Raw genomic sequence first — 25,251 nt, forward strand, 5'->3', positions numbered from 1 at the left:
GCTCAATCTGCAGATTGAGCTGTGGATATGCTTATTTGGGCGAGACGAAAACATTGATATCTATATGAACTTAAATTAACAGTAAAAAACAAAATAGAGATTTATAAGCGTAATCTGCGGATTGGGCAGATCTCCAAAATGCTGAACTGAGCGCGGCGAAAATCCGGAAACTTACCAAATATAATCGTTGATGGCGCTGTACGAAACGATTACTTTTGCGATCGTCCCACCACCAGCACCTAGCCTGCAAACCTCCAAAATCAGTCTGCACTGAGAATAATGTTATCAACATTCTTCAGTTGGATTTCATTACGTTAGTCATGAAAGTCACGTAAATTGTAAGTAAACAAAACAATTGCAAAGAGCACACAGTAGTCTAGTATTTAGATTATACGTAGCGTGCGTTGTGACTGCAGCAGGCTGATGGATCAACCAGTTGCCAACCAGCAGAAGTGTAACTGCCTACCAGTGGTACTGCATAAAACAGTCGTCCCTCCCACCTCAGGGATATGTCAGCCTCTCCTCACACAACACTGCAGTGCAAACTAGTTGCTCTATAGTTCTTTAAACTAATACCCTAATTCACAACTACTTTTGCAAGATGAAACAGTGAAAACCCACTCGCATAAAGCCATATACATAACATGATGGAATTTCATATGAATAACGTTGTAATTAACACACATTTATCAATGTTGTTTTGTTTGTTTATTAAAATTGTTCACCAACTCAGCTGCTAAATATGTTTTAATTATAAAAAGTTTTGATAATTGCCTAACCCATAATCTTCCCCACGGTTGTATATGTAGACATGATCCAGATTTTAGGGTTACGGTTATTGCATGTGGCGATCCCTGCCTTAAGTTTGTCCTCATTTCAACAACTGCCAGGTCACTGTTTTTATACAGTGATATTAAAAATTGTCATTGATCTTATAATACAAAAGTGTGTGTTGTTTTCAAAGAGATTTATAAATAAATTGAGTATTTTTTATTGATTGTTATTGTTTTTTTCAGACTGCAGGTCGTCAATTGTCTCCATGACATCAGGATGGAGGAGGATCATCCTACGTCAGAGTCGGCAGAAACGGAACCGAAAGAACCTGCGACGGAGTTGCAATCAGCTGTCGTAGCAAGTCAAGAAGACAAAACGAACAATGAGGACGGAAGAGTCGATAAAGCAACCCAAGATGATGAGACGGGAGCAGAAGAAATGTCAGCGGGAAAACCCAACAGTGGCTCAGTTCAAAGGGGTACTGAAGTTCATTGAAAGAAATTCATTCAACCCTAACTCCCTTGAAATGAGCGATTTAGTACAATCTGTCTATCTGTCTGTCTTTTATGATCTTCCCAATGAGGGAACTAAGAAAACTCTCAAAAGTGGATATAAAACAACTACTCCTAGAACCAGGCCTCGAAATTACCGACGGCACCGACGGCAATTGCCGTCTGTGCCATTGCCGTGATGCCCTCAAAATTACCGACAATTCACGGCAATATATTGCCGTGCCCTTTTTATCCAACTGCCGTCGGTTGCCTTTTATTAAATTGTAAAATTTACATGCATATATTAAATGTCAAAAGACTCGTTTCGAAAGACGCAATTAGGCGAGAAAAAACAATCTTAGGCTGTTGTCAAACATTTAAAAAATCTACCCGAGTTGATTTCGCTAACACTACAGTCACACTATACACATAAAAGACGTACGCATAAGATCCCGGCCCCAAGATCGACAAGAAAATTGGCTTACCGTTGGTGCCCGTAACATCATGATATTAATTTTAGTAAAATCGGTTCACAGGTCCCCACGTTGCAACCTACGTAGCAGCTTAGTGCACACTGCATTGCACTGCATTGAAAAGACCCTAAAATTAAACCGCCGGTGTCCACGCGTGACGGTGTGTGTTGAAGTGCACGTTCAATGGTACCCGTACAGTAGAAGTTGGCCAACACACATACACATGAACAAGATGGCGGCGCACCATCTGTGTGTTTAGTAGCAAGTCTGACAGTCCCTCACGTGCGTTTGTTGATGCACGGCTCGATGCCTCCATGATGTGGGCGATCGACGAAGAGTGATTTAAAATGAAGTTAGTGTCACTTTCATCACGAAGTGCAGCGTGGAATCAGAAAATCATTAGGTAACGTAAAGCATGCGTATAGCAAATAAATGAAGATGATGATTTGTACAGCATTTAAGTGCTAATTAATTTTCGTCATCGAGAGGAAGCACAAAGTTTTAGCCTCAACTTTTGTCTTGCATGTAGTTTCTCACCTGTCTTGGTAAATTAAGTTTTTGCCATGGTGCCCCCCAAATTCAACACAATTGCCGTGGTGCCCTTTTTACACTTACAAAATTGCTGTGATGCCCTTCAAACTCTAGAAAAAGCAAGGCAATTATTGCCGTGCCCTTTTGAACACGAAGTTCGAGGCCTGGTATTCAGCTATCGTCTCCAGTAGAAGACGATAGCTGAACATCAAACTGTATAAAATATCAGGCTGGCCAATCTCTCTCATACAAACAGTGGTTTAATGTCTATGATTTTGAATTGCACAAATCAAGAAATTGTGATTAAGTAGCTAGACGACGATACTTGATCTAGTCAATGTGAAATCGGCGTAGTCTTGGTAGGCTTCAAACCAACAACCCTGCGATTGCAAGTCCTGCAGTCTTACCACTGGACCACAATGAGAGCATCACTCTATCAAAATAGCAATAATATTTATAATGCATTTAGGGCCTGTAGGCACTTTTTAACCTTCTATCTCAAAGGGCTTTAGGGAGAATTGCAGAATTGAATAAGTGGTAACTAAAGGTATTACCCAAGAAAACCTTTTAAAAAAACATTGAGGCTAATCGCCAGTTACCGCCTACTTTGCATTCTTCCCTTACACGTACTTCCCTTGCACATTAACTCTTTGAATAGTTAAGTATGTTCTTTTTGTTTCAGATCAAGGGCAGACGGCGCCATCGCTTCCAGAGCGAGATGTCTTACCTGTAAATGAAAGCGTTATTGAGAAACTGACTGTCGCATTCCTGCAGACGTTCCTTCCCCAGGCAGAACATTCCAATGCAGAGCTTGATGAACTTATGTGAGTACAATATGGGCCTTCTTCATGAGTTCGCCATCTTGACGATTGTCACATCATCCTTCTCATAGGACAATGATCTCCCTCGCTTGAAATGATTGTTTGACCCCAATCAATATCACACAAAAAATAGCAAACCCCATTCACTAATGGGAAAGGCAAAAGATCAACATGAGGCTAGCTCCATACATACATCGTACAATACCCAATGCAATGCAACTAGCCCTCACCATTACAATTTTTCTCTGATAAAAGATGATTTAAAACCCCCCAAAAATACTCTCAGCACAGAGACCTCTTGTTCAGTAAACCATTAACTCTACCAAGTAGAGTATACTTGCCACAGGAAGTAAATGTACTCTCTCAAAGCTAAAATGAAAAAGAAAGCCAGGCCAAAGGCTGCAGACCCAAACTTAACTTGTTATTGTAACTGTGCTAATCACAAAGTTTGGTAAGCCACGTTAGTGTACTTGATTACACTTGAACACTGGGTCTTCCTGCCATAGAGGTCGTTCAGACACAGTACTAAAGTTGGTTTAACTCATGGTTCAACCCGATCGAGTTCAACTCTGTGTTTGAACGGTTTTAAAGTTAGTCCGAATCGAGTTCAACCCGCAAAAGATAAACCGTCCAGGGAGGGGGTATATCTTTAGACCGCTCCGGGTTTATCTTTGAACACTGTGTGTGGACAGAATCAAAAAGACCACATCCGGTTTAACTCACAACAGGCGACCCATTGACCTCCGTAATCATTATGTACACACACGGTGACCAATGAACAGGACAACAAACAGGATGTTAGGGTAACAGGGTCGCGTTTGCTTTGACCTCTTAAAACCAAAGATAAACCGGATCGGGTTTAACTCATGTGCTGTCTGAACGCAAGGGTTTTTTATTTTTATGACCACCCCCTGCTGCTCGTAGAAGTTAAACTGGTTCGGGTTTAACTTTCTGAACATAACCATTGTACTAGCCACAGGGGTGTCATGGTGTTTTTGGACACCCCGTTAATAATTTGGACACCCTGTTTTATCTGTCATTTTCATGTGTAAGAGAACAATTTGGACACCCAGTTTTTATATATCCAGCAAATTTGAACACCCTTTTACCAAATCCTGGCTGAAACCTTGCTCCCTATAGTACCAAAAGTAGGATGGTTTAATTTGACTCGTTCTTCCTTGCTTTTCTTACTATTTTGTCCTAAAACAGGAGAAATCAGCGCGTCCTCATTGAAACATTACAGCAAGAGAACTCAAAATTCCAAGAGAATGACATGATGTCCGAGCTCTCAGAACTGGTGAGAAATTCAAGGCTGTTATATTGTCCCTGTAAACAAACAATACATCCACCAATGCGTCAAATTTTACCAATAATTTGAAGCTGTTTATTTAAGAAATGTAGAACACACAAGTTAATCTGAAACATTTTGTTTGGTTCCAAAGGATGTGTAATATATATTGTCCTTGAGAAACGAACATGTGAATATGAATAAGTTAATTTTAATAGTGGCCTTGGAGCATATTTCAGGGAAATCCAATGCAAAATATTGCATCGTTCTTTTGTGGAAGTTTGCAAGGTCTATTTTAAGTAGGATTTGAAACTTTGCATGGTGGAGATAAGATATAGAAGAGTTTGCGGTAACACCATGTAATAACAATCTCTAAATGAGTTGGGGTGGTTCTGAAAAGAACCGTTGGGTTAACTCGACGTTTCGATCAGTATGCTCTGATCGTCTTCTGGAGAATGCTGGACTCTGATGCTGCATGCTGCTTAAGTACTAGGCGGTGGATCAGCGGTGATGCACGAAGGCGGGAAGGCGGTCTATTTTATGTCCTGGTTGTATTGAACACATTATTTTATGGATACGCTTTAATCTGTACAAGCAGTCTGGTACTTCCTTGGGCAAGGCAATTATTCCTCAGAAAAAAGGGCACTTCTATGAAGGAATTTCTGCAAGAGCATATCAAGGGACACCAAGGCAATGACCAGGGGCATTCCTCCATTGCCTCCGTCATACATGTACCCGGCTGTAGCCTATTCAACTACTGTTTATTTTGAAGTATTGATGTTCAGAGTTATGACATGTTTTGTCTACTTCAATTTTGAGGTTCACTTTCATAGTGTGATCCAAGTTTTTCAGGGTATTGAACTTTCTTCACTAGTTCATATATTAAAGTTGGAAGGACTTTTGTTTTTTTGTTATATGATTGCAGATGGTCGAAGCCAAGAAGTATTACATCAAACTAGTCCACCTAAGGAAAGAAATGATCTCTCTCCATGAGAAATCCACCAAATTAAAGGTATGACAGTTGCAAATGTTACATGTTTAGATGATCTTCCTATCAAGGGAATCTTTGTTTTTTACAGCGGGGGTCTTTTTCGGAGTAAATAATGCAATTGCCTTGAGCAAGGCTAGCGCCAGCTAATCTTTCTCATACAAACGTTGGTTTAACAACTATGGACAAGAGTTGCACAAATCAAGAAATTTTGATTCAGTACCTAGACAACAATACTTATTTTAGTCATTGTGAATTCAGCCTCTAGCTTGGTTAGAATTTATCAGTAGCTGTTTTAGACTTCTAACCAAAGGTTTGTATTGTCATTATTTAAAGAGTGTTTACCAAATTATACCTTCCCTTTAATATTTGAAGTATTGTTTAGAAAAGGTAATGAAAAAAATTGAATATTCATTTGGGGTTTTCCCATATACACCGATGTGTGTTAGCACATAATACTCAGTACTTTCTGTGAAAATAATTCAGAGGCATATTACTCGGGTGGGATTCGAAACCCACGCCCTTTGCAATTCTAGAGCAGTGTCATACCAACTAGACCATCGAGGTTGCCCGGTAGCTAGAGGCAAGAAAAGATTGAAACAATTCAACTCTTTCTCTGCAGAAAAGAGCAATAAAGCTGCAGCATCACAAGATGAAGCAGAACCTACAGAGAGAACAGCAAAGAGAACGGGAACTGGAACAAGAAAAACATCTTATTGCCAAGCCAGCCAAGAAATCTCCTTAAAGAACCCAGGGCCAAGAAGACACATGCAGAAGAAGCTACAAGGCTTGAAATTTGGGGTAAAAATCCACAAGGCCGCAGCAGCTGATTTCACGATACGCTAGGACTAATCCTCTGAGTTAGGACCCATCCTAACTTAGGATGGGTCCTAACGTCTATGGTTACTGAACTTTACTCGTCCTAAGTCCTAAGATCAATCCTTAGTCAGGAAGAGTTTGGTGAAATCGACGACAGGACTTGTAGCTCAGAATCATTACTGGGTCGGGTCTATATTAACAGGACCAGAATCAAAATGAAAAGAGACTAGAATCAAAATGACAACACGGTTTTAGCGTCTAAACTGTTTCATTTGAACAAGATTTAGAGAAGATTTATCTCTTCTGTTCTATGTGTGATACTCAGCAGGATTGAAAGATATTTGTGAGACTCAAACTCTATTCATTTGAACAGCAAAGTTCATTGCCTGGAAATACCCTGATAGATTCAGAAGTCAAGACATTGTTGCCTTTGGCTTATCCCTTGCAGTACCAGTGGTAGAGCTCGAAAAAATTTTATCGGCCTTGTCACATATAATAATAGTATGGAAATTTGCGGTTGTATAACACAGAATGAAAAATCATGCTGCTTTTTATTTATGCCTCCAAAATGTATTTAAAGGCAGGGTTGTAGATTGGTGCTCCCAAAAAAGAATAACCACAAAAATGTACTTGCCAAGAAGCACTGCAGCTATTGATGGTTTGAACATTTTTGAGGAAGGACTCCCTTCGACGTAATGTGGTTTGGATAATTGTTCATCTGAAAAAAATTTTGAAGCATGAATCGTTTCTTAGATTTCTGAGGATTGGTGTCCATTAGTTTATGGTTTGGTCAGAGATGTTTCACCTCACTAACAGCTGATCACCTCACTAGAAGATGAATGGATTCAATGTTCTTGTGAAAGTAAAGTACCGTGAAATGTTTTTCAGCTGAAACTTTCACATGAACCTTTTCTTGTATTACCGTTATAACTTCGCCTATGAATAATAGTTTTCTTGACAACACCAATCTATGATCCTACCTTCAAACTGCTTGTTAATTATACCTATTTAATGATTTCAATCTTTCGGAGTTGTTACTTGCCATTTGTGTTAAATTATGTATTTTTTATTCCAAGTGAAACACCTGTTAAGATGTTTTTTTACTTCCTTTTCTGATTTCAGCCACGAAGGTAAAATTGTATTTTGAAAGCAACTCGTGGATTTTGTTTAACAAAATTATGCAATTTGAAAAAAGACAGTGAACACAATAGGATGATGTTTAACATTTACACTGTGGCCCGTGTGTTAAAAGTAAATGTAAAACAATTGATTAATTAGTATTAGTTTTGGTTTTTACCCATAACACACCTTGTGTTAGCACTGTATACTCAGTGCTTTCCCTGAGTCATGTGAACAAATATCACAGGCATGTTACTTGGGTGGGATTCGAACCCGCGACCCTTGCATTTCTAGAGCAGTGTCTTACCAACTAGACTTCTGAGGTTGCCCGGCAGCTAGAGGCAGTTCGAATCCTATGTTTTGGCAGCGGGTACCGCAACGTCTTAACATCTCTTATAGTTTATTAGTTGATCTTCAGACCAGTATTTACTTTTTTGATGTTGAATTCAAGGCATGACATCCTTCTTATTTAAAACTGATTTTCTATTTTTATCCCATCAGAAAAGTAGAAAAGATTGGTAGAAGCACACAGAATACACTGGTAGTTGTCAAAGACAAGTATCCACACTTTACATGACCCGACATAAAATATGAAATTTAGAGAGAAAAAAAAACACGTGGAAGAAAGTATAAAGATGCATCTTTGTGTAATTTTTTTCCTGTCAATTATTGGAATATGAAGTCAATTCAAGGCACAATCTCGCGAAGATAATAATAACAATAATAACAATTCTTATAAAGCGCATTTCACAATAACCGTATCAATGCGCTTTACATTAGGTTCCAGGTCATAGGGCCAATAACATCCCAAATTCTAAATCTGAGGTCTCGAAATCAAATTTGTGGAAAATTACTTCTTTCTCGAAGACTACGTCACTTCAGAGGGAGCTGTTTCTCTGAATGTTTTATACTATCAACCTCTCCCCATTACTCGTAATCAAGAACGGTTTTATGATAATAATTATTTTGAGTAATTACCAATAGTGTCCACTGCGTAGTTTTACGAGAAAGAAGTAATTTTCCTCGAATTTGAGTTCAAGACCTCAGAATTAGATCTTGAGGTCACAAAATCAAGCATCTGAAAGCACACAACTTTGTGTGACAAGGGTGTTTTTTTCTTCCATTATTATCTCGCAACGTTGATCAATTGAGTTCAAATTTTCACAGGTTTGTTATTTTATGCTTATGTAGAGATACACAAAGTAAGAAGACTGGTCTTTGACAATCACCAAAGGTGTCTAGTGTCTTTAAAGACACTGGACACTATTAAGGGTTCATTTCAGGAATATTAATAAAACAAATTATTAATATAATTTAAAAACTTTTGAAAGGTTGTTAAGAATTCAGCAAAGAAAGAAAAAACTCATAATTATAGATTTGCATATTCCTGGACAGGAATATGCGCAAAAAGCTTTTTAAAAGTTTCCTAAAAGAAAATTTATATTAGTGAAGAAATAATTGTGAGGCATGTTTGGGTTTTTTGCATTTTTTCATCAATATTTAATTCTCAAATTATTTAGAGATGTATTATATTAATCACTGTAAATTTGTTGTATAGTTACATAAATAACTTAACTAAAAGCCTGTAATATTTGTCTGATGTGAATCATTTATTGTGACAATTAAGTGTTGATTCCGACTTAGTATTACAAAAGTAGCGGAATCTTTTAATTTTCATTTCAGAAACATTTGTTTCCACATGAATAAGCACCTTAGAAAAACAAAACAATTGTTAATTTATTATTTATTTTACTCAACAAAACACCTAACAATGCCAATAACAGTATAGTGAATAGAACGGGAAGACGTGTTGAGTTTTATGGGAGGAAACCTCAAATGGGGGGGGGGGGGCTCCCAATCAAGTTAGAAACCAAATGAATCCAACTGAAACCCAATCCACATGCAAGGCTCAGTCTGATTCGAACCTGGATAAGGAAAGAAACCAAAAATTTGCCAACCTAATGCCCCTTTGTTATGAAAACATCATTTTCTGTAAAGCATTATTTCCTGATCATCACACAAAAATACAGATTTATATAAAAAGTAAATCGAAGGAAAAATCTTGGATTCATTGCTCTATGATTCCATATTGTACACAGACAATGTTTTGTATGGCATCTACACATGTTGTTTACTTCTCTATTCGCAAGTTGAACCCTTTAAGGTCAAACGAGGGTCATCCCACAGACCAACCAATCATGTTTTGACAAATCATCATTTGCATATCTCAAGTTGAAAAGTCGAGCAGTTATCGACGTCTAGAATTTTTGCATATCATGCGAAACTTTGAAACAACTTTCTGGTAAACCGTTTTTATTTGCGGATCCAACCAAAATGTAAACATGACACACAATTATACCAATGAAAGCACCAACATATGTTTTTAACAATTAACACGTGTGCTACAGTGCTCTAGCGTGGTATTTCCCATGCATTAACTTAAATCTGACCTTTAAATTATGCAAATTCCAACCACTTGCATTTTTGACAAGATGGCGGCTTACCATATGAAATGTCTTCTGCTTTTGCTCTCCACAATTTCCATTTGTCTTGCCCAACAACCGAAAAGGCGATTTGAATACAAACACAGTTTTAAAGGTCCACATCTAATGCAGCAAGACGGCACTGTGCCTTTTTGGAAATACGGAGGGAGTAAGTATTTTTTTAGAGAAATATGGTACGATCTGTGTTACCGCGGTGACAGTTGACTTGCCCCCCGGTCGCTGCCCGGTTTAGCACGGTAGCAGCTGGCGGGTGTGTGCAGCGTGTGGACGGGTCTCTGGTGTTCACATTGCCGTACACATGGTGTAGTTTTACGGCGCTGTTAAGCGTAAATTTATGGCATTTTTATAACATTTGCAGTGTATTTCTGTGAACGTGCTAAATACATATTTGATTTCATATTATATTTGTTGGAGAAATTTAACAGTTGACCCTTTTTCAACAAAAAATCTTTTGTCTTTGTCATTTGGTTGGATGGCGGATCGACCGGAAGGGTCATATTTGTTTAAATTAAACTTAAATTAGTTATGTTTGTTTATTGTTTGGTGTTGAAGCCAATTTATGACAACATGAGCTGAAGGATATTCTTATTAAATATATATTTAATGAGTACTCACAATATCTTTGGCGGTGCTTTTGTTTTGTTTTATTGTATTTTATTTGCCACTTTCAGTTTCACAACACCATGTCCATATGGATTCTTTTATAATTTTTCATAATTTAATTTAAACTCCGCCTGTGCTCAGGATAATTTTTTTACATTGGTGGACTTTCATTTAGATCATTTCGCTAAATTTCGGATTTCTAATTTCTTCTGTCGTTAACTTTTTTTTTTTAAAGCTTCTAAAATATTCTTTTGTTTTGCCTTTTTTCTCCAAAAATAACTCAATTTTAAGAAACGAATTAAAGACAAATTGTCATGCAGGGCAAAAATTCCATTTGGGCTCTAACAAGAAATGAATATCAAGGTTCATGCGCATTGTGTTCCTCCGTGTTGAAATAAAATACTTCATTTTTTGTTTAAAAAAAAATTACAATCGTCCTGAACTTATTTACCAATGTTTACAAAAATAATCTCAACAAAAAGCAACTGATGGTGTTTTCAGTTGCTAGCTTTTCATTCCTTTCTAATAAACAAGAATTCAATTGCTTTAACTGAATGCAAATTTTTGTTTAATTTATTTTCCAGGTGCGTTCGCATCCGATGATCAAGTGAGGATTACACCGTCCATGCGAAGCAAAAGAGGTAAGAATGATTTCCTCTATCAACTACAGATTTTATTTTATTTTTTATTTGAACTTGACCTGACTTTTTCCTTTGACAGTTTTCTAACTGACACTTTCAGTCCGCCCAAATGGGTTCTGCTACAAACCAATCAGGGTTCAATTTCTTAAAGCTGTTAAAAGCAGAATAAAACCGCTTAGCAAATTCCCTGGCTAAACAAGAAATGAGTGGAGTACCAGTTGCAGTATTGAAAAGTGTATGGTGTATTGGCTGGTAACCTATTTTGCTAAACAAGTTTTTGTGCTTTAAAGGGCTTCATGAAATTGGGCCCTGATCTTTCTTTTATTAACCAAGGATATTTATTTTTGTATTTAATTTTAAAGTTATTTTTTTTTTTTTTTTTTTTTTTCAAAGGCGAAATTGGACCCTCATTGAATTCATTTTGTGATTTCTCAGAATTATTCCCCATTTCAGGTTTTTCTCAAAAACTCAACAATCAGTCTTCAAATTTTCCAAAAGAAAGAAACGAGGAGAAAGAAATCTCCTGAATTCGGTTACTTTTTATCTTGGAGGTTTCAGTTCTAGGGTAGACTGTAGAGGTAGGGGAAATTCAGGCCCAGTGGACGATTTCCCTTGGAAAGCAGATCTATAACAAAAGGCCGCAGAAAATGTACACAATATATCAGTTGCTACTCACAAATCACAATTTGATACACAATGTGAGCACTCAGTGTTATTTTGAATATACTATTGAGGAAGGTTTATAAATAAATACAATTTTTTTAAAATTAATTACTGTACAAGTTGCTGTTATTGTTACAGAATGACGGATCCACCACTGTTTGCCCACATGTCAGATTTCAATGTCATGAATTGTTATTAATACTGACTGTCAAACGCTTTGTGCTGGTTTTGTCACACTTCAACGAACAAACCAATTTAGCAGCAGCTGTTATGCGAAAAGATGTCTCAATCGGAGCTGTAGTGCCACATTTTTGCCTTTCCATCAACATTCTCTGATTTGTATCCCTCAATTTCATGAAGCAATTTGCAAAAAATAGTACTTTAGCAAAAATTAAAGTTGGCACCAGTCAAAACAATGTAAACTTAAACACAAATCCCCACTACAACATTTTTATACCTGAAATGGTTTAATGTCATCATAGGTTGATTAATTGTTATGATTTTTTTTAATTTAACTTTTGTCCATTTTTAATTGAATAAACTTGTTTTAAATTTGATTTACAGAGAGTGGTCAACAACTGTAGGCTTTACAAAAAACGTACCATAGGATTGTGCAGTGGGCCACGTAGTGTCTCATTGCATTGTCTAGCATATATGGACCTGTATTAACGAACTGTATTACAAGCATGTTGACATACTGATAATGCAAATTTGATGTTTGATTTCAAAGTTTGTTCTTGCAGTTCTTATCTTTTAATTTTTGTTTTCCATTCATGTAATATGCTTTGCATAATTGTGGACAAACAACCTACCCTATAAACGTTTTTTGTTTACTTTCAGACACTTTGCAATTGATATGAATTATTTACAGAATATTTTATGTATATCTAAAAACTGGAATGCAAACAGTTTTTCTAAGGGTAAATCTAAAGCACAAACTACTAGCCCGAGTGGCTATAATTGAAAAAAGTCACCTAATCACAGAAGCTGGTTTAACCGTTGAAACAATGGTACACTCTCCTGCCCAGGGTTTGGCCCTTGCCACCAAGTCCATAGTACACCAGACATACCATGTAGGGTTTCCACATAATACCAGACATTGAAATAACCCACGCCACCCACAGCGATTGCGGTGGTGCCTTGTGCTTTTGCTGTTGTACCCTTTGCAAAGTTTCAATACAAATTTAAATTTAAAATTAAGCCCCCCTTACCAGAGGAAAATTGCAGTGCCCCTTCAACGAATTTCAAGGCTTGTAATACAAATAGTATGAAAAGAAGAAACCCACGGATACGACTAGCTATGAATTTGTGGTACTATCAGACCTACCAAGTCTCATGCATTAGGCGTGAGACTCACGCATTGGGGGTCTGTCTCACGCTCACACACGCCGCAACCATTTTCTAAAAAAAAAAAAAAAGAGAGATAAAAAGGCCTTCCAAAATGACTTCTTTTTTTTTTTTTGGGGGGGGGAGGGCGGTAGGCTTTGAAAAATCTCACAGCATAGCTGGCCTCTGAACTTGGCATCTCTGTACTATGTAGAAGTCTGTCCTCCCAGTGTATAGAAGGGGGTTACATGGTTGAGTTAACCCTAACCCATAGTCCTTGTGACTGCTCTCTGTTCCAACACTCCTGTGTTCCAACATATCTTTGTTCCCTGTGGTATACTTGCTAGAGCAGGGCTTAAAAAAAACCAGCAAATGTTGTGGTGCCTATGGTCCAATTTCATGGCTCTGCTTACCGCTGAATTCTGCGCTTATGTATCATAGAATTGCGTGCTACAAGGGTTCCGTAAGCGCAAAATTCTGTGGTAAGCAGAACCATGAAATTGGGCCCAGTACTTTTGTTGTGGTGCCTTGTTATGCAAGGTTCCTGCAATAATTTACATTATTGTCATAGAGGTGGCACCCCTTACCAGCAGAGGGAAATTGCTTTGTCCTTCAAGAGCAACATTCAAGGCCTGTTATGGTTAGGGTAAGGTTTGGATAAGAAGTGTTCATTTTTATAGACGCCAAAAATAGTTAATGGCCCGACGTTTCAACCCTAGCAGAGTCTTTCTCGAAAGCTAAATGAGAACACAACAAACTAGGGTCGAAACGTCAGGCCATAAACTATTGTTTTCATTTATACCATCGGTCCATTTGGTTGGTAAGTTGTTTGCAACAGCTAATTTTATTTTCTAATTTTTATAGACATCAGTAGATAGGGGCGTCAGAACACAGGGGTGCTAAAACAGAGGCCTTAACGATTCTTTTCCTTTTTAGAACTGTGAGTTTATCAATTCTATTCCGTTTCCCTTGAACAGGTTTTATTTGGAACAGATACGTCATTCCGTTTGATCATTGGGAAGTAGAGTTTTACTTCAAGGTGACGGGCAGAGGAAGAGTTGGAGCTGATGGACTGGTGAGTTCAACTTTTGTTTTCAGGAAAAATTACTGTTTCAAATTACTCAAGATGCACTTTACTGAAAAATGCAGGGATTCAAACTTGGTCAATCCTACCCTCAAATTCTCTGAGTTTGACTGTTTGTTAAGATGATTTTCTCGTCTAGGGAACTAGGCAAACTTCCACAACGTGATATAAATGCCAAGCCGACAACAGCCAGTCTGTCTCATTCAAGCCTTGGTTTGACGTCTTTGACTATGGGTTGCACAAATCAAGAAAACTGTTATTCAGGAACTAGACGATACTCTTTATTCTAGTCATTGTGAAATCAGCGGCTAGCTTGGTAGGATTTGAACCAACAACCAAGTGTTTTTAAGTCCTGAAGTCCAACCCCTGGGACATGCTGACTCCCTAGTTCCTTCCAAACAAATCAAATAATTATGAAAATGTGTTTTCCATCTCAGGCCTTCTGGTACACCGACAAGATCGGAGAGGAGGGCAACGTCTTTGGGAGCCAAGACAAGTGGAACGGTCTGGGGGTGTTCTTCGACTCCTTTGACAATGACAACTTGCGCAATAACCCTTACATCATGGCCATGGTTAACGACGGCACCATACCGTACCAACACAGTACAGATGGGATGAACCAGCAGCTCGGGGGATGTTTGAGGGACTTTAGGAATAAGCCGTACCCGGTCAGGGCCAAGATTGAGTACTACAAGAAGACGCTAACGGTCAGTCTTAAACAAATTTATGATGCCTAGTGTATTAATATATTGTGAGATCATAAGAGTTACAGGTGTAGAAATATTTTTAATCTGGGACTGTCAATTTCATAGAGTTGCTTAAAGCACAACAAAATTATGCTTACCAGAATAAGGTTATCAGCCAAATTATTATGTCACATGTGCAATCTGTGATCGGGTATTTGCTGAGCAGAAAATTGTTAAGCATTATTTTCTGCTTTAGTAGCTCATGAAATGAACGTAATATTTGGTTCTTTTAATGGTTTATACATGTAGCTGTTTACAAAGAGTCATGTTTTTCATGTTTTTGATACAGATATACATTCACAATGGCTGGACCAACATAGACTCCAACTACGAGTTGTGTTTAAGGAGAGAAGACGTTACCCTACCCAAACGTGGCCTGTTTGGATTAACCGCAGCTACAGGTGGCCTGGCAGGTAAAGTTTATTGCAAAGTTTGGATAGATGTTAATTTTGCATCACGGATAAAGATTGGTTTTTATTATTTTACCCTTGAAGGCTTACATCCATGTTTATTTTATTCACTGTACACTCCGTACTTTCCCAAGTTCTGTAAAAAAAAATTATTAAAAAAACAGAACTCAGGAAAGAACAGAGTATGCAGAACTGAAAATACCCATTGATGTAAGGGATCACAAAGCTGCTAAGTACACAAAAAGCTAAGCACCACAACAAGCAAGGATTATAAAAATAACACCTGGACAAGTCTTTGAGATATATCCCCACCCCCCCCCCCCCTTGTTTTTATGAACAAAATGAACAAAACAAATTGTGCAATTTCCGTCAAATGTAAGATCGCATGTTTTCATTCAAAGAGTTGTGTACAAATCATGGCTGCAGGAAGTCCAGGCTCTGTGGCTCTTTTGTAAACATGCAATGTCAGAGGTTACATGGTCTCTGGGAATGAATGCATATAGTATCTGTGAAGCTGTGCGTCCAGTCTGAAACAGGAAGTAGTGTTGAAAATCCTGTTCGGGCAGCCTGTGTGAATTGTAAATATCAAGTAATAAACCATAAGGGAAACTGACAGGGTAAATTTATAGAATATTTTGTTGGTTGAATAAAGACAAATTTACTAGAGCAGGACTTGAACCGGCGACCTCCAGAATGTCGTGCCGGCACTCTACCAACTGAGCTATCTAAGCCCTTTGTTGGCAGTGTCCCTACATGTATGTTGTCAATGTCTTTGTTCGGGGTGCCAGTCAGAAGTCATCTACCCAATCAGTTTCCCTTCTGGTTTATTACTTGTTGTTTATATTAAAAAGTGAGTGGCACGATAATCCGGAGGTTACAGGATTTAGCGCGGCACTAGAAAATGTTGTCTTTGTTTAACCCCAAAGTTGTCATAAACAGAAATACTGTTGTGCAGGGTTTACAGTGGTCATACTCAAGCACTTTATGCTCACTTGTTGGACTGTTAATTGTTTATATTCATTTTCTCTTTTTTCATTTTCTCTGATTTTCATTTTGCAGATGACCATGATGTGATCAAATTCTTGGTGCACAGTTTAACCCCACCAAATGAGGAAGAGGTAAGGCCCGAAAAATCACCAGTGGTACTTTGTTCCATTTATCCTCTGAAAAAAATATTTTATATGGTTTGTAACTTTATTATTAACAAAAAGTATAGTCCCTCGAACAGGCTGCCATCATTGAAAACAAACAATGGGAATGCGCATGTGTGTACGCGCCATGCACATCATCCAATGGGGGCGCTGTTTTAGCTTGATGGCCATGGGTGGTCTGTATTTTTGTGAATGAACATTTAGTTTGACATTGTACTGTGAAGTGTACGGACTCTATTTCACAGAGATGCCTTTAAGAGCACACAGATTCAGAAAGCAAAAATCAAATTGCGCTTACCAGAAAATTTTACCAGCCAAATGCCATGTGAAATGGACCGTTTGTAACCGGTTTCCTGCTTACTTTTGCTTAGTAAAAAAAAAAAAGTAAAAACAACGTTTGTTTGCTTTCTAAGCATCTCCAGGAGTTTGGCCTTCGTTTGTTGTTATGCAGTTCGAGTCTATTCTTATAGGTATTGTGCAACATAAATGTCCGTTATTATTGTGCAGTTTAGGTGATTACATGTTTTTGTTATCTTTTTCCCCCTTCAGTCTGGAAAAGATCAATTCATATCTCAGGATGAAGAAGAACGCTTCAAGAAAGAGTGGGATGATTATTATGAAAAATTACAGCAGCAAAAGCAAGAGTGAGTATAAGTACAGACAAAGCTACGATCCTTGACCTTGTAGCGTGTCGTGGACTAGATCTCAATCTCAGGTGTTTCTGATCAGCAGAGTGTGGGTTTGAGTCCCAGTCGTGACACCCGCGTCCTTAAGCAAGAGACTTAACCATGATGCTTTGCCCTTTGGATTGGGCGTAAAGCCATTAGTCCGCTGGGATGTGGAAACTTAACCACTGTGACTCGAAAGCCTATCAATTCAATCTTAAAATGGGAAAGAATCTAAACTAAATTTAAAACGAGCGGGGGACAGTATCTTTATTATCGGGTGGCCCAAGGATTTAGGCTGGGATTGTGGCTCAGGGAGGCCCTGTATTACACAGTCGATCCAGCAACACAGGGGCAAGCCTCTCCTCTTTAATGATGCATGTAGGTCCCTGGGTGTTTATTATGCATTGCACAGGACCTACAGCTTGTTATGAGGGAGCATTGAATGGGGACAGGGAATGTTGTGTTTAAAAACTTCTGGCAAAACAATACTGTGCAATGGCAAGGTTAAAAAAAAAATGTAATTACCGACATGAGATGGTTTAAAGAAATTATACCATGGATTTTATTCAATTAAATTCAAGATCTGTCCCTGATGCTAAATTAAAATCATTTCTTTTTCTGTTGCAGATTCAAAGAAAAACATCCAGAAAAAGTAAAAGAAGAGGTGGGAGAAGATAAATTTGTAAGTATTCCTGGAATACAATAACTTTTCCAAGTGAACATTGTTCAGTTTCCATGGCCGAGTTAGTCAAGTTTGCGTATTGGTATCTTTCCTTGCCTTCCCTTTAGGTTCGAACCATGCCGGCAGCACTACGTGGATTTGGTTTTCAATCCCTACATGATTGCATGGGTTTTCCCTGGAATAATTCCCTGGGGTTCTAAAACTGAAACTTCCTTCCTTGTCTTCTCTCCATTGGGCTCTTATTAGCTGGTTCAGTAAGGCCTCTCTCTCAAAAATGACCATCCTCAATTTTTATTTGCAGTTTGAAGATACAGAAACCAGGGAGTTAAGGCAGATCTATGAGGTGCAATCTGTAATTAGTAAAGCAATAGGGTGAGTAGTATTCATCTTCTAGACTTATTTTATTAGGGTGTCCTGCTTAGAGGTGAAGATACATCAAATTCAAGTTCTGGTGTATAAGTCATCAGGATATGGGTTCGAGCTCTGATCATAACACTTACGTCCTTGAGCAAGATTGCTTCTCTTTACCCAATTGGTATAAATGGGTACCTGCGAGGGTAGAGGTCGATATTGTGTTTAAAAAAAAGTGTTCAGAGCGCCATGGTAGCCCAGGGCTGTGTACTGATCCCATGGGAGCTGAGAAAGATGAAAAGAATGTTATTGGCCCAATGACCAGAGCACTAAATGTAAAGCGCATTGAGGCGGTTATTGTGAAATGCGCTATATAAGAACTATTTATTACTATGAGGTTGGTGACATGTAATTCTACAAAACCCCAGCATTTTTCTGCCAATTTGTTTTATGAATGAATCTTAATGTAAATTGAATTGAATTGAATCTTATTCATCTCTCAGTGAACTAAATAAGAAGCTTGACGAGATCGTCGGACGGCAGGAGAGAACCCTGTCGGCCATCTCGGCCGTCCAGTCCTCCAACCGAGGCGGGGCAGGGCCACCCAGCGGTACCGGGGGCCAGCAGCAGCAGCCTATGATCCAGGCCGCCTCAGAGATCAAGAGACACGAGGTGGATACGATATTAAACACACAGCAGGAACTACAGAGGTCTTTAAGAGATGTCAGGTAAGTCTGGAACCCACTATTAAATCTGAGCCCTGAATTATATGACTCGTATTTAGAATTCGGTAAGCTTTGTACTGGTATACAGCTTTCCCAAAGTCTGGAAAGGTGTTGTAGAATTGTAGAAACAAATAATGGAGTGTTTAAGACCTGAGAACAAAGAAGTCCACATAATGAAGGGACTTGAAACACTATGTGGACTTAAGAATTTCCAAAAAGTATTGAGGGAGAGGGATTTTCTTTAAGTGTAACAAACAAAGTGGTGTCCACACAGTGGCTGTAACACAGAGCTACGTGTACTCACAGGGGTGTCTCGGTTCTACATAATGTAGGACTTCAAACACTGTGTGGACTAAAACACGTCCACACTGTTTTTTCATAGTGTTTAATCATGCTTGTCCTGTGTAATGTGTAACCATAGAGCTAGGTCCTAGCTCTATGGTGTAACACACATAAAAGAACCCAGTGCTCTTTTTGAAAAGAGAAGGGGTTCACCCCAGTTTTGCAGGTTTGATTGGCTGCATAATGCGCCACAGCACCTTGTAAACCATTACATGGTGCTATGTAAAAGGAGTAGGTTTCAAAGTTCCACATACCTCGCAGGAAAAAAATGTATGTGAAAGCGCCTTGAGCGTCACTGAAGTATGAGCACTATATAAGAAGCCATTATTATTATTATTACTTGACCTACAGAACTGTCATAGGGGATGTTCAGATGAAGACGTCCTCAATACAAGGCAAAGTGGACAGTAAGCCATCATCACAGGGTAACGCGGGCAGCAATCAGCTACTCACACATGAGCTACAGGATAAACTCAAAACACTCAGCGATGATGTCGGAAAACTACTACAAAAATCTAGTGTGAGTTGGGTTTTGCACTTTGATTCTTTGTTTTCCTTGATTGTCTTGACTTTATCATAAATCAGGCGTGGAACTTCATCTTTAAAAGGGAAAAGACATTTTCAATTTTCGAAGGGCAATTCCACAATACTGTTTCAGCCCTCCCAGTTTCATGTTTATACACATGAGAAGCCATTATGCTCAAGGCCATCATTATCATGGCAGGGAATCGAACCACAAGCTTTTTAAAAGATCAGATCAAAAATAACCAATGTGTCCCAAAGGCCTGTCTACCTGAACTCAAGGCACCTTTTGAAACATTTGTTTAAAGTACTCTGTTTTAGAGATGTTATTTGCATTTTGTTTTTATCTTTGCAGATGCCATTGCAATGTCCAGAACAAGAAATGCCAAGCTGTTTAACACCAGCCTATTTCTTTTTATTACTGGTGCTACAAGGTGGTATCTTCTTTCTCTATGCAATGTACAGGTAAGTAGAGTGGAACACGGATCAATTTCATAGAGCTGCTGAACACAAAAATTTACTTAGCGTGAAATATTTTCCTTGATAAAAATAGATTTACCAACCAAATTTCCATGTGATTGTCAAACAACAGCTGAATTTTGGAAATTTGGTTGGTAATCCTGTTTTTATAAAAGGTAAAAATTTCATGCTAAGCAAATTTGTGTGCTTAGCAGCTCTATTTACAGTGGACCACCGCCCCGAGCCAGTGATTTCAGTGTCCGGCCAGAAGACTCAAGACAGAACAAGTCTGTTGGTCTTTTTTCAATTCAACATCTTTGTCTCAAAAGAATGATGTTCAAATGTTGAGTTTGAGTCTCACAAACATCTTTCAATCCTTAATGAATATCACTCATAAAACAGAAGAAGATAACTCTTCTCTTAGTGTTTGTTAAAACAAAACAGTGAAAAAAATCACCACGCCCGTTATCGAGCACCAAATGTAAAAGTCTCAAGAAGTTTTAGTCTTGCAACTTATTTTTCAAACTTTTTGTGTCAGTCTCAACAGCCTCGAGTCTGGGGCCTTGCCATGGACAGTTCAACTTCATATCAAAGCTTTTATGGCTCAAATCTATTTATTTATTTATTTTCTGTCAACCTTCTTTTTATTTCGTTCTTTCCAGGAGTAAACAGGACGCTGCTGCCAAGAAGTTTTATTAGCGGCAGGACGCCCCAAAGAAAACTACAGCTAAGATTCTATTTTAAAAAACAGAACAATTTATTAACTCAATTTGATTTTTGTTTTTAACCCACTTATCATTAGTTACGAGTATGGAACTTAACGCGCAAACGACTCAAGTAACAAAAAATATTTTAAAATTTATACTAAAACAATTATGTCTTCAGGAAGAACAATTATGATTCCATGAAATTTATTCTTTCCAATTGATGTATAGATTTGTTACAAATGTTACTTTCCATGCGGAGAATGTTATGGAATAATTTTGCCAGGAAATAAAATCTGGATTGTCCAGAGTATTGATATTTATAAGGTGCTTTGTTTGGTGAAAAAAAAAAACTTCTTCGTTTTATTTTTACCGCAAAAAAATGGTAATTTCAAATTTAATTTCAAATTTACTAAAGACATCTTTGTACTGATGTGACATGCAGCTACTGTTTGCCCATGGTCGGCCATTTTAGGAGGCAAGACATGCACTGACTGTCTGCCCGTGGTCTGCCATTTTGGGAGGCAACACAAATGTATGCCCATGCCCTCAAGGCTCATGCAATCAAACATAGGATCAATTCCTGCTGCAATTAAATTACTGAATCAAATCCTGGGTATTGCTCTTATACTTTCAAAATACCTCTGCAACGAATCAATCCAAATGAAGTCAGTATGAAATATTTCTTTAATAATTTCTGACGACCATGGTGCTCGATTTTGGTGTAGGCCGTATATGTTCAATACAAAAGGTCTGTGTTCATGTTAGGTTATTTTATTGCAATTTCTCTGTAAACTCAACAGTAAGTCTAACAAATGAAATGCTGCAATGGTTAGGGTCACCTGTTGATTGGTAGGGAAAGACACTAGCGGCTGAATTTGACACTAATACACACATCCACATACACCTTGCCTGATATGTGGGAAAGGGTGTCCCCCTAACTTCTAGACCGGTTAGATTACAACTCTTAAATCTTTGTTTGCGACAAAGCCACAAAGAGATCCTTATGTGGTGCTCTCTATGAAATTTGCCCCTGATTGCAAAAGTCAAATGTTGGCAGTTAATTCATATATTGGCATTGATAGAGAATTAATTCCCCACAAAATATGTGAACTTCCACCGAGGAAAACCCTCTCTATTACGTCCGCTTGCTAAATTAATGAAATTATATTTAGACTCGACTATTTATTTTTCGAAATATTTTTAACAAGTCCTCCATTGAAATTAAACAATCAAGCACTTGTGCGCTTGTAAAAATAGCAAATCATGTATTTTAATTGAAATTATTTATTGTTGTACTTGATCTGCACACACAACAAACATTAGAAAACAGTAAAAGAAAATATCAAGATTATGTTGCTATGTTTTAAGTTTGATTTGTTGATTTCAATGAAATCAGAATAACTATTTGATTATTTCAATTTATTTTCCTTCTTTCTTTTTTTGGTCTTTTTCAGTTTTACATTCTTTGATGTATCCTTCTTACATTGTTAATATTTTGCAATGAACATTGAGTTTTTACCTATCATTGGCGTAGCAAATTAAGCACTAAATAGCCACGGTTTATGTTCTGGGAAGAAAACAGAATCCCGGTCAGATTGACTGGGGTGGAGGTTGACTTAAAGAGAGATTGATCTGTTAACCACAAGGCATGCCCTGACTACCTTTGATCATTCACCCAAAAAAAACTTCCAAAATCCATCAAATGGTTTTGCTTGAATTTGACGGGTTTGGTAATAAACTCGAAAGCTACCAACTGTTAGCGTGAAGAAGCCAGTCCCAATTTCATAGAGCATTCCAAATTTTCGGCTGAGCAAATCTAAGCAGGATACCAGTCACAGATGGTACCTGTGACATGGTACTTTGGCTGGCGACCTTAGGGTTAGCGTGCTTGGCTACTTGTGCTCAAAGAGCTCTAGGTTATTGGGCCCATCATGCCCATGGGCCAACTTTTACAACTTTACTTTATACTGCGTAACTTTGCGCTTACAGCCCATAGACTTATGTTGTTGTAAGCACAAAGTTATGTGGTAAGCAGGGAAAACTACATAAACTACACATAAAAAGGGCAAAATGTTTTTAAAGGTAGTTTGTAGTGTCAAGAACATAAACTGCAAGAGTAAAATTAGAAACATTTGTTTTGCATAGCTTGGTTATCTTGTGGAATTGTCATTTTTATGCCTTGTGTATGCCATTCTACCTCATAAAAACCTCAATAATGCTTCTTTGGTAGTGAATCACCTTAACATTGCAACTCTGTCTTAGTTCATCGATGTTAAGCCCCAAGCAGTACTTCCAAAAACTCATAATAACATCAGCTTTAGCTACGTCAGTGAATAAGGCAAAAATTCAATCCTTTTTTGTTTTCCTTTTCCGATTCTTCACAAAACGGCTTCTCAGATTCTTTTAACAGTTTGTAGCTTTTTAGTCACAACGTGTAGTTATTTTAGACTAGTTTTGAATATTGTATTAATTGTTGTATTACTTGGTGTAAGTACTCATTCTTAGAGAAGGATAACCTAATTCCCAAACATGTGGTAATATTATTGTTATAACCAAATCTGTTTCTGTCAGGCTAAAATTTGTCAGTAATTTAAAATGGAACAAAATATAATTTGCTTATTAAAAGCTGCTTAAAAAGCTGGTGACATGTCTTTACCAGGTAAATTGAGATAATATTCAACAGAGACTGTACTTATATAAAAATTGCTTCCTATGTGGCCCTCTATTGATCTGTTTTAGTTAGTTTTTAGTAGGCATATTTGTAGCCTGAATATTTGACGTCACACTTCGAGGCTCGTGAATAACGCCAGAGACCTGCCTCCAAACCGGCGGTATATTCACCTTTGACCTCAGTCATTTCACATAGAGGGTGTGTTCGTTTAGCTTCCCTGGGTCCACCCCGGTGTGTGGAGTTTTTTTTTTCCAGGACGAACGTGTGCAGATAATTACCCACGTTCGTCCTGGACAAAAAAAACGCCACACACCGGGGTAGACCCAGGGGAGCTAAACGAACGCACCCAGAGATACGCAGTCACATTCTAGTGCAGACTTGACAGCAGTGTACTGTTTGGGCAGCTCATGTCACTGCACGTTTATCAAATGATTATATCACTGTATCCAATGGAATCACTGGATCTAGTGGCAGGGACCTGTCTTTATCAATGCGGATAAAAACAGGGCCCAGTCTAGCATATTTGGTCCTTGGGGGGGAAAAAAGGTCTGAAATGTATTATTGAATACAAGGGCCAACCTTTAAGTTTAAATTATGGTGCCAGTTTTTAAAACTTTCAGGCTATTAACTATAATATAGTAACATTCTTGCTCAATTTTTAGAGGGCAAAAAAACACCTCCAGGAATCAAGTTAAATTAGGAAGAAAGTAAGACATGACAGATCATCAGTGCAGTCTAAATGTAATCATAATATGTTCTAATTTTTCAAAAGCTTTTTTTTGCTTTATGTTTATTCAGTCTTGTGTTGTTTAAAAATGGGTTTTAGAATTAGAAATTAGAAACAAAGATTACGAAATCTTGCCATTCTATATTTAAATCTTCCAGTATTAATTTTTGTCCATTATACTCAAGTGTTCTGGTAATTTGGTCTCACATAACATGTGTTGGGTTTAATTTGTTGTAATTTGTCAAAATGTTGGTTGAAGTCTGTTTTACACTAACCTGTGACTGTTGTATGAAGCATTATATTGTGTGTTCTGATTATTGTGAAAAAGCCTTCCATGTGTTTTGAGCAGAAGTATTAAAATTAAACGGCACTTCACTTTGTGATGAAATTCTCTCTGTTTCTGTGAGAAGTTGATATGAGAAGTTGATATAGGAACTAAACTGATAAGATCTACAACAAATGGTTTCAAATGGTTCTAAAGTACTTGTACTTGTACTTAAAGTACTTGGAGTGGATTTCACAAAGAGTTAGGACTAGTCTTATCTCGAGTTAGGACCAGTATAGGACTATCAATGCAATTTGTATATCTCCTAGGACTAGTCCTAAGTTAGGACTAGTCCTAACTCTTTGTGAAATCGACCCTTGGAGATCTAAGTACTTGGTACTGACTGTTGAACTCGGTACTCATACACTCTAGTACCCGGCAGTGACAGGTGAATCATAAATGCATTCAACTCAAAAGTCTGGTACCTAGTACAACAACATAGGGTGTGTTTTGATAGTCGTATCCAATGACTGTTTCATTTGAACTAGCCATTGGTTAATCACTAGCCAATGGCTGAAATTGTCATTGGTTACGACTGCCAACACGCACCCATAGCATTGGCAATAGGGTGCCTTACTAGTATGGTATCCGGACAAAATCAATATGCAAGTACAGTAGAACCCGACTATTTTTGCATGTC

At 37.9% G+C, this 25,251-nt stretch overlaps 2 protein-coding genes across 3 annotated transcripts; both read left to right on the forward strand.

The window, feature by feature from the left end:
* Window positions 1-175: 175 nt before the first annotated feature.
* LOC139937692 (biogenesis of lysosome-related organelles complex 1 subunit 6-like) lies at window positions 176-7,381 on the forward strand. The gene is made up of 6 exons (XM_071932962.1): window positions 176-338; window positions 1,017-1,252; window positions 2,952-3,093; window positions 4,300-4,387; window positions 5,304-5,390; window positions 5,989-7,381. Exons 2-6 carry the CDS (start codon window positions 1,051-1,053, stop codon window positions 6,109-6,111), a joined length of 642 nt encoding a protein of 213 aa, XP_071789063.1. The 5' UTR covers window positions 176-338; window positions 1,017-1,050; the 3' UTR covers window positions 6,112-7,381.
* A 2,415-nt stretch (window positions 7,382-9,796) lies between these two features.
* LOC139936998 (protein ERGIC-53-like) lies at window positions 9,797-24,710 on the forward strand. Of its 2 annotated transcripts, XR_011786044.1 has the most exons (14): window positions 9,797-9,956; window positions 10,996-11,052; window positions 14,019-14,116; window positions 14,563-14,832; window positions 15,161-15,284; window positions 16,341-16,399; window positions 16,982-17,076; window positions 17,728-17,782; window positions 18,084-18,154; window positions 18,637-18,861; window positions 19,552-19,720; window positions 20,078-20,187; window positions 20,844-23,761; window positions 23,881-24,709. XR_011786044.1 is itself a non-coding variant. In XM_071931920.1 (13 exons), the coding sequence occupies exons 1-13, from the start codon at window positions 9,797-9,799 to the stop codon at window positions 20,878-20,880; spliced, it is 1,530 nt and encodes a 509-aa protein (XP_071788021.1). In that variant the 3' UTR covers window positions 20,881-24,710. The 2 variants fall into 2 exon arrangements, 1 of the variants encoding a protein (XP_071788021.1); XM_071931920.1 differs by having other exon boundaries at window positions 20,844-24,710.
* Window positions 24,711-25,251: the final 541 nt, after the last annotated feature.

The sequence above is a fragment of the Asterias amurensis genome, chromosome 5 (assembly GCF_032118995.1).
Source record: "Asterias amurensis chromosome 5, ASM3211899v1".
Taxonomy (NCBI): Eukaryota; Metazoa; Echinodermata; class Asteroidea; order Forcipulatida; family Asteriidae; genus Asterias; species Asterias amurensis.

Excerpts from the sequence above, each read along its gene's own strand:
- LOC139937692 (XM_071932962.1), top strand. The coding sequence starts at position 1,051 with ATGGAGGAGGATCATCCTACGTCAGAGTCGGCAGAAACGGAACCGAAA. Across the intron at positions 3,094-4,299 it reads GCAGAGCTTGATGAACTTAT|GAGAAATCAGCGCGTCCTCA; the intron begins GTGAGTACAATA and ends GTCCTAAAACAG. Across the intron at positions 4,388-5,303 it reads TGTCCGAGCTCTCAGAACTG|ATGGTCGAAGCCAAGAAGTA; the intron begins GTGAGAAATTCA and ends ATATGATTGCAG.
- LOC139936998 (XM_071931920.1), top strand. The coding sequence starts at position 9,797 with ATGGCGGCTTACCATATGAAATGTCTTCTGCTTTTGCTCTCCACAATT. Across the intron at positions 15,285-16,340 it reads AGCTACAGGTGGCCTGGCAG|ATGACCATGATGTGATCAAA; the intron begins GTAAAGTTTATT and ends TTCATTTTGCAG. Across the intron at positions 19,721-20,077 it reads AACTACTACAAAAATCTAGT|ATGCCATTGCAATGTCCAGA; the intron begins GTGAGTTGGGTT and ends TTATCTTTGCAG.